The 9,184-nt window shown below is 33.0% G+C and overlaps 2 protein-coding genes across 3 annotated transcripts; one reads left to right on the top strand and one right to left on the bottom strand.

The window, feature by feature from the left end:
* Positions 1-3,199: 3,199 nt before the first annotated feature.
* LOC126679884 (uncharacterized) lies at positions 3,200-4,677 on the top strand. 2 transcript variants are annotated; one of them, XM_050374895.2, is made up of 4 exons: positions 3,200-3,314; positions 3,400-3,477; positions 3,547-3,648; positions 4,376-4,677. In XM_050374895.2, exons 1-4 carry the CDS (start codon positions 3,312-3,314, stop codon positions 4,454-4,456), a joined length of 264 nt encoding a protein of 87 aa, XP_050230852.1. In that variant the 5' UTR covers positions 3,200-3,311; the 3' UTR covers positions 4,457-4,677. The 2 variants fall into 2 exon arrangements, with proteins under 2 accessions (XP_050230852.1, XP_050230853.1); XM_050374896.2 differs by having other exon boundaries at positions 3,201-3,314; positions 4,379-4,677.
* A 554-nt stretch (positions 4,678-5,231) lies between these two features.
* On the bottom strand, positions 5,232-6,678 carry LOC126683484 (uncharacterized). The gene is made up of 3 exons (XM_050379394.2): positions 6,206-6,678; positions 5,898-6,127; positions 5,232-5,629 (listed from the first exon to the last, which is right to left on the bottom strand). The coding sequence occupies exons 1-3, from the start codon at positions 6,522-6,524 to the stop codon at positions 5,351-5,353; spliced, it is 828 nt and encodes a 275-aa protein (XP_050235351.1). The 5' UTR covers positions 6,525-6,678; the 3' UTR covers positions 5,232-5,350.
* Positions 6,679-9,184: the final 2,506 nt, after the last annotated feature.

Genomic DNA, 9,184 nt, shown 5'->3' with positions numbered 1-9,184 from the left:
AGGGAGGAAGCTGACGTGAGTAGTCTATCATATCATCGGTCGCGTCGTCGATCTTGTCCTTAGGCAGGTTCCCCTCGGTATCCGTTGTATTCGGCACCTTGTTTGATTGGTTCACCTGTTTGTCCTTGGCCATGGTTTCCGATCTATCCGAATCTGATTCGTCTACTATGTCCCTTTCCTTCCGTTGTTGTCGGCGTATAGACCGAGCGTGCCTGGAATCGTCCTTAAAGTCCGTTTTTGTGCTAACCATAAACTTTTCCCCAGTGGAGTCGCCAAAAGATGTTCGCCTGGAAATATTCCGGACTCGAATCTTTGAATTTATAATTGGGATCGGTTTGAGGTCTGATACTTTAACGAACCTACATAGATATTCGCAGGGCTTGTTTGGTTAAAAACACTTAACCACGTGATCTAAAAAGTAATAATCTGGGAGTTAAGAACTCAGGCGAGATTAATACCGAAAACTACTCCTAAATTAAAACAATCCGGAGATTGCGAGATAAAAAGCACTGGGCTTGGTTTTTGATTGATTGATTTGTTGATCCAAAAATAATGAAGCTCTGAACTATATATAGCTCCTCATAATTAAGATTCCTAATTTAACTAGGACTAAGACTCTTAAAAGAAAATCACTCCTAATGAGCTACAAACTCCTAATAAACAGAAAAGGCAATAATAAAAAGGCTTTCTTTTGGGCCTGACACCCTTGTAAGCCCACTTGAAACTCCTGACTCAGCACCCTTTTGGGCCGGTGTAAACACTTATGTTTGATTTTTAAAATTAAATCAATCTAGTAACCGGAGATAGAGAGGTGAAGCTTATCTTTGTTTCTAGAGAGAGAAAAATATTTCTAGAGAGAGAAAGTTGATTTTTCTTCGGTTTCGAGCGCAGGAGACGGTGATATTCGGCTTTTAGCCGGATATCATCGTCTCTTAGCTTGTTTCTTTCACTGTTTGTGATGTTTTCTCAATAAATTGCTCCGTTCTTTGGAGTTTGATGTGTTTTTTGTGTGTTGATTTCGCTATACAGTTTGTTTTATGTAGATCCTTGAATCGTTCAAGCCTTTTTAGCGTTTGTTCAACCTTCAGATTCAAGTTCTTGAAGATTCAAGCTTTTGTATCGTTTGAAGTATACGAGCAATGAAACAAGAGATAAATAGAAATTCTGAAGGTACAATTGGTGTCAGGAAATTCTTCCTGGTTATTTCACACCTGAAAAATTTGTGTCTTTTAATTTCTATTATTGTTTCGTTTCTTATCGTGGATCGATTATAGGGTTTTAGATTGTTTTCTTATTTTGTTGTAATCTTGATCTACGATGTACTTTGACGATTTAGATTGTAATCTTATTTATTGCCTTAATATATTAACCTTTTTGATAAAAAAAATCTAGTAATCAAAAAAATAAAAATCAATCTATATATCTATATTCTAAAACTGAAGTTAAAAGTTCTGTACATTGAACAGTCTTTGATAAGTTGTATGGATATACATAATTTGAAATATTTTTCTATTGAGCGCGCCCGTGAGAAATGCAAAGGTATGCAATAAATTGGCCATTTTCATTTGCTGTATTATCTTTTCTACTATTATACATAAACAGTATAGACAATAGTAATGGGGTCAATATTGAAATACCCACATATAAGGTTCTTTGGCATTTGGACATTTTTTTACAACTCACGCGTCTTGTCATCGGCACACATTTTTTCTCTTTCTGGACGGGAAAAAAGACAGAGACCCAAACAAATAATTCTGTCAACTAGAATATAATATGGGAAAAAGAACGCTTGCCACCTCAAATGCGCGGGATAGCAGTTTCATTCGCAAGCTGAACAAATGAATTTTTGACTGACGAGCAACACTCATAGAACCAGCAAAGCAGTACATGTTGGAAACTGAAGAGGCAATACTTATAAATATCCTCATAAGCTTTTGACTTCTTAAGACTACCCGGACTAAGAACAACCTAAGTAGTCAAACAATCAAACGTGTACTTCAATACATTAATACCCCAAGGATAATCATTAAAATCTGCAGAATCAGCTACATCAAAGTCCTTTAACTGAATACAGCTAGTCATTGGTGAAGCTAACAAAAATTTATGTAGCAAGTGCATAAAAGCAATCTTAAAACCATCCTCCTCCCGTCCTCCGGCTCCCAACGCCTAGACTTAAACAAATTGTGAAGGGTTTGCTTCGTAATTGATTAACACCCACTAAAATACGTATCAATAAGACCATTGAAACTTGTGGATATTACTTGTTACTATCACCTTGGCATTTTAAATCTGACACTAGAGCAAACTCTTCAATACCAAATTTCAACCTACGACCACAGACCCCAAACCACATTTCATACTTGTTTAATTGATCTACTTCCCTCAAAAGTAGGCAGTGTATATATCCGATTTTGAACTTTTATTTTAGGAATATCCAACAAATAACCAAAACTACACTCCTTAAACATTTTCAATTCAACCGGATTGAGAATCGATTTAATCTCAGCAATAACATCATATGACATACACGTATCAATTTTAGAGTTAAAACGATCTTCTCGTTTCACTTTAAACTGCCATTGTTATACAAAAATATAATGAAAAACTCAGTTTACACAAAAACACAATGTCAACGACATATAAACACAAGTATACACAAGTGTAAATTGGAATTCTAAACATAAAATTTGGAAAAACAAACAAACAAATAATCTCACGAATATTAATTTAAGTTACAAGAACCTAAAATATACAAATTATAAACCCTAAAAAATTAAAAAAAGCAAGAAAAACGAAGAAGAAGAAAGAAGTAAAGGAAATAATAGAGTGTAATAGAAACACAGTAAACAAATATATCATGAGAATAAATTGGGAAAACTTAAATATTTAAAGGTATGCGTGGAAAGAATTTTTAGAAAATGAGAGATTTTTACAAAAAATGAAAAGCTGGGTTACTAACATAAAATTTAAATTTTTGGTTGATTTGCTATAATTTTCTCTATAAATAATTAGAAATCCACCCTCCAATGAAGACGTCACGTCAGCATAGGGGGGGTTTTGAGCCGGTTTTGCCAAATTCGTGATGAAAGTGATCCGATTTTGCTAATTTGGATGTTTTTGATACTTTGTTGCCAAGTTGAGGGGGTAAAATGATCCTTTGTTCATAGTTTTTTTTCATATAAGGGTTAAATTCGGCATTGCCTAAAAAAACATTAATACCAATGGGAATAAGAATCAATCGTCAATTTTAAAGAAGGAGCAATAAATTTGTTAAAAGAAGAGAGTAATCAATCACCAACCTGCTCAATCAAATGGTAATTTTATTTGTGTGTTAATCTCATATTGTGTTGATTTGTGTCTTATTGAATCCAAATAATTTTGTTTGATCTGTGAAATTAGGTTTGCGTAGCTTGCTTGTTGCCTTTGTTCTTGATCCCCATCGTCAACGCACTGCCTCTGCTCTTCTATTATTTCAAGGTTATCAATTTTATTTGGATTTTATTTGGATTCTGTGGGTTTCTTATGATTTATTTTCATGTGAATTAGGCCAAAGTTTATGCGCTGTTTGGATGGGAATACAGGAAACCAGAGAGGGTTCCTCCAGCTTGTCCATATAAACCCTCTGCTAAAAATAACAGCTCTCTCACAGTAAGTTTAAATAATTTATGCTATGTTCGTTTGTTTTAAACACATTGTTGTAACCTTTGATTGAATTTGTATGCCAAAGTGCCGGAATTTGATTTCCGCAAGTTATTCGTTCTTCATTTGCGTTGTCATAAATCGTTACGTCTTTCAGAATGAATTCTAGTCTTGCGGGCCTGATCATACTGCAATTACTGTAGTTTATGTAAACAATAGCAATCTTTGTGTCATAAAATATGAGCTGAGGTTTGTGTTAGTTCTTGCCTTGGAGGGTAATAACGAGAGTGATGGGCCCGAAACTTGTTTCGTTTTTCTAAATTACTTTCTGTGTTATTTTTGGACTGTGAAATGATTTGTAAATAGATAGTAAGTTCGAGAAAGAAAAAATTGAAAGATTAGAAAATTGTCCTGATTTTTTCGCACATCTTTATCTGTGATTGAAAAAACTGATGATGTAAATTCAGAGTAGCAAGTCTAATAGCATAAGTTTGTTTCCATGAATAGTTTCCCTTGACACTGAAATTGTTGCACGTATTAGAAGATTGAGGCAATTCCAGTACATACATTTTGAAATGAAGAGAGTTGTCGCAAGTTTTGTGATGTCTATTTGTGCTTGCATTACCTTCATTGTTAATTTGACTTTTGGTCAGTTAGGGTATAGAGGTCCCTATTCTCGTGTTGGTGTTTATGCTGATGTTTAGTATGTAATGAAACCACCTTTTCTCATAATTAGCAGGCAGGGGCAGAAGGTGAACCTGGATCAAAGATGTCTGTTTCAGGATCAGTTGAAGTAATAGATGGTAAGCAGGACTGACACTCGAGTTATTGTGCGGGAATGAACATCAAATATGGACACATCAAAGCTTCTCAAGATAAAAAAAGAATGTCGAGTTATGGTTCAGTGTTAAATGTAAAGGAATGCTGATGCTTATAGAATGGTTTCTTTATTGATTATTTCTTCTTTTGTTTGTTGAAGACAATGATTCTGTATTTGAATAGACATTGATGTGAGGAATTGTTGAAATACTTGCATTCCCTTTGTTGTTTCTTATTTAAAGAAAAAAATTCTACAGGGTTCTTCACTTGTACAGTTGCACTTCACCTTTCAAATGCTTACCAGACAAAACCTTATTATTTCACCTTTATGTTTGAATGGTAAGAATTTTGTGGACTAAGGGAGAGTGTCTTACTCTCACAATCACATACGAATTTGATTTAGAAGACGAAGATCAAACTATTGTCTTAATTTTCATAATTTGTTTTAAACTATGCTGTCTTAAATTTAATAACTTGTTTTGAACTGGAGTGATCTTCTTAAAACTGATTGAGCGATTTTGTCAGTTTTTCTCGTTTGGAGACTTGAATTAAGATTGACCTGTGAAAAATAGTCATTTTCTTGTATTCACTTCCTTTCTTTTGTGAATTCTAAAAAGGGTGGTTGAGATATGTATTTCGATTGCATTATTGATAGATCGGTTTAGCACGATTATTATACGTTTTGCTGCAGCAAAACACATATTTGGTAATAATTTAGCAAAACCAAACTCTATCTAATGCTGCACAGGGCTTGCAAATAATAAAGTGGCAGATTGAGGAAAGGAGAATGCAAAAAGCACACTGAGAAATTGAGAACATTTATAAATTCTGATACAAAAGGTAAATTTCGGCTCTCCTTATGTGTGGACTAAGAGAAGAGTAGCATATTCCCTTAGAGGGATGAGAATATAGGGAGACCTGGAAGGGTTGCTCCAGCATCAACAATGAATATATTGCCAGAAACATATTGCGAGGAGTCATGGATTAAATATCGGACAAGGGACGTCAATGCCGGATCAGAAGTACCATATTCCCTTAAAGGCACAGTTCGTAAAGCAACGTTGTTCAGCCAGTCTTTCTGCATAAGAACCTCTGTGATCTCTGATTTAAAAAGTCCGGGCGATATAGCGTTCACTCTGATATTGTGCACTCCCAGCTCCACAGCCATCACCTGATAAAAGTTAAAACCGTCATCGTCATATGTCCTTTGCAACAACCAACAATCACTTTCCAACAGTAGCAGACACAGAATTTCTTTGTAAGGTGGACATACCATAAATTTCAAGGTGGTAAAACTATAATATTCTATATCAATATTTTTGAAATACAAAATTATAAAGTGGGCAATAACTCACCATACGCTCTTCGTAAGTCCACCAAAATTCCGTAGCCATTAAGCGAAAGTAACGATAAAGACGGGCAATGAGCAATAAGAATACCTTAGTCATGGCATTGAGGCCGGCCTTAGAAGCAGCATAAGCAACACCACCAGGTAATTGACCCCGATCAATACCAGCAATTGAAGAGATGTTAATAATGGAGCCTCCAATTCGGGTGTCACGCATTCGAATACATACATACTTTGAAACCAACCATGACCCTTTCATATTCGTTTTCACCACATGATCCCACTCTTCCTCGGTTAAATCCAGCGGCGTCTTCACATTCCCTGCAAAACAACACCATTCCCCCATCAGAAAAGCACTTGCAAAACACAAACACAAACACAAAATCAAATTAAATTTACCTCTAACACCGGCATTATTAACAAGAGCGTCGATTCTACCGAACGCCTCCCAGGCAGTCTCTACAGACTTATCGATGGTCGGCCCATCGGCGCAGACATCCAGCTCCACAGCTATAGCCAGAGGGGCATTAATGGAGCTATGCTGATTGATTTGATCGCAGAGAGATTTGAGGCGGTCGACGCGGCGAGCAGCGGCTATGACTTTGCAGCCGGCTTTGGCCAGGTCGAGACAGAATTCTCTGCCTATTCCGGCGGATGCCCCGGTGACTAGAACCACCTTGTTCTCAAGATCGCACCATGGCTCCAGTTGCCGTGACATCACTTCTAAAATGGTATCACCACAAGTAAATGACTGCTTCAGATTGAGAGTTGTTGAAGAGTCGGACTAATGGTGGCCCTATTCATACTTGTTTACATGCGTTTCCATAAGAACGAATCGATCTTGACTTTTTTGTAATGTTTATAAATGCGAGACTAAAATGAAAAATGCTATTTAACCCATATATTTTAACTTATATTATTCGCTTAATGTCATATGCTTTTATTTGCTCAATTTTTATATAGAAATATATGCTTCAATTTTCTTTTTAAATTGAACCATTCGTTTGTTGTGAAGTTATGCATAGCGGTGTAAATGAATAGAGCAATTTGATTCGTGTTCGTTCGTATTCTAAACGAATCGAGGTCGAGCTTGATTTTATGTTTGTTAATTTAAACGAGCTGAACATGAACATAATAATGTTTGGTTTATTTACGTTCACAAACAACTCAACTAGTGGTTCGTGAACGGGAGCTCAAATAAGAGTCCGTGAATGAGATCAAATAAGAGTTTGTGAACGAGCTCCTTTAAAAACTCGATTATGTGTTGTGAACAAACTCATTTTTAAATTACTTTATATAAATATCTTATATAATTCTAAAAAGATATAGGTTTAGTAAAACTACGTATTTTGATATAATATATCAAAATTACATAGTTTTAATATAAAAAACTAACGTATTTTTGTGCTCGATAATTTTGTATGTTTTATCTGTTAAACAAACGGACTAGTGAGCCAGCTCGTTTAGTACTTATCGAACTCATTCTTTTAGTAGTTAAACGGATGAACACTAGCTGAACATGAACATTATATAATCTAAACGGACCGAACATGAACACCCCCGTTCAAAGATCGAACGACCACAAACCGAACATGAATACCTTGTTCGCTAAACGAGTTGAACATGGACACTTAAAACTTCGGTTCGTCTAGGTTTATTTACATCCCTAGTCATGCGATACAACAAAGTGAATTATATAACATTACTCAACTAAAATTACCAATTTAATCAATCATATATCACTTAAATTGTTGGTATAGTTATTGTATAATTATGGTTAAAACTTAAAAGGCATAATGCCTATTTGATTCCCTTGTATAGTTTTTAACGCTACATTTTTATATTTGAATTTGTAAAAATTTAATCCTATATTTTTTTGAGATCATACTCAACCTACCGTACTTTTAGAAAGTAATTATATAGATTTGGGTTATAAATTGCTAATTACATTTGGTACCCCGTTTTATAAAATATTTACAATTTTTTTTAATCAACGTTTATTCACCATAAATACACTATAAAATATATCATAAATATACTATACATACACCATAAAATTAAAAGGGGTAATTTGGATTATTTATAAAAAATGGATACTGCTGTAATTATTTTTCAAAAGTAGAGTATTTTGAGAATTATCCCTATTTCTCTACTTTAACAAAATTAAAAATTTTATCACAAAAATTAAGCATATATATACTTCATGTATTGTTGGTACAATCAGAAAATGTTGTATTTTCTTTTTCTTTCTAGATGTTAATTTTGTTAAAATTTAGTATCTATATTTTTATATTTGGCAATATTAAATTTTTAAACTTCTTTTATTTTTGCCAATTTTAAGTCCCTCAAATAAAAGTTTAAAAAATTTATTACTAATTTAATTCTAATATATATATATAGAGAAATAATTATATATTAGATAGTAAAATGATAAAATAAATTTTATAATATTTGAATTTAATTAATTTTAATTAAGTTACCTTAAAACAATCCGTATAATATTTAGGATTTAATTGACTAAATAATAATAATAATAATAATGTCATTATCTAAAAATAATATAAATTAAACTATTTTATTTTTAAGTCTGCTTAATATTGTTATTACCTTTCATGATAGAAGATCCATATATATATATATTTATATATATATAGTCAACTTTAACAATAAGAATAAAGAAAATCAATGTCAGGAAAAATATAAAAAATAAAAATTCAAATATGGTTTTATAATTAAATAAGACAAACAAAATGATTTTTTTAATTAGTTAAATTATATTTGATCAAAGTGATGGGATAAATTAATAAAAAGTAGTAAGTTTTTTATATAATAGTAGTTGACAAACTATATTGTGCCAAAGATACATATCTTGAAAAATTTGATAAACAAAAGAAAAATCACTTTACCTACTCTTTTTAATAGTGTAACGCCATCCAATTATACTATACATGAATCTTAAATCAAAACTACGCAAATGTTAAACGACGTTACTCATATTACTGCTCTTATTGCCGTCTTCATATTTGACGTCGTCTGTTAGTAAAACAGTTTAAAAAAATGTCAAACAAAATATGTAATGATGGTTAGTATAGGTTAAAAATAGTGTCAGTCCAAAATGAATGGTGCTATTATTTGTGATAATAAACTAATAAAACTGACCAAATGAAATAAAATTTAGACATTAGCAAAAAGTTAAAAAGAATAAGTAACAAAAGTCAATAATGCCACATGTCTTGCTGCATGAAAATTATGGATTTGTATTAGGGCCGTTTCCTTATCAAACTATGACACTATATATACTTGCTGTTTTTAAAAATAACTAGTTTTATCTTACGTGCTACGCACGTGGCTCGTTATATAACTCACTATAAAAACTTA

The sequence above is a fragment of the Mercurialis annua genome, linkage group LG5 (genome assembly GCF_937616625.2).
Source record: "Mercurialis annua linkage group LG5, ddMerAnnu1.2, whole genome shotgun sequence".
Taxonomy (NCBI): domain Eukaryota; kingdom Viridiplantae; phylum Streptophyta; class Magnoliopsida; order Malpighiales; family Euphorbiaceae; genus Mercurialis; species Mercurialis annua.
This window is presented reverse-complemented; position numbering and strand designations above follow the sequence as displayed.

What these genes read in the sequence shown, in the direction of transcription:
- LOC126679884 (XM_050374895.2), top strand. An exon ending in TGCTCTTCTATTATTTCAAG is followed by an intron (nt 3,478 to 3,546) that starts GTTATCAATTTT and finishes CATGTGAATTAG; the next exon opens with GCCAAAGTTTATGCGCTGTT. An exon ending in AAAATAACAGCTCTCTCACA is followed by an intron (nt 3,649 to 4,375) that starts GTAAGTTTAAAT and finishes TCTCATAATTAG; the next exon opens with CAGGCAGGGGCAGAAGGTGA.
- LOC126683484 (XM_050379394.2), bottom strand. Translation starts at nt 6,524, where the DNA reads ATGTCACGGCAACTGGAGCCATGGTGCGATCTTGAGAACAAGGTGGTT. An exon ending in TAATAATGCCGGTGTTAGAG is followed by an intron (nt 6,128 to 6,205) that starts GTAAATTTAATT and finishes GTTGTTTTGCAG; the next exon opens with GGAATGTGAAGACGCCGCTG. An exon ending in GCCTCAATGCCATGACTAAG is followed by an intron (nt 5,630 to 5,897) that starts GTATTCTTATTG and finishes AACTTTTATCAG; the next exon opens with GTGATGGCTGTGGAGCTGGG.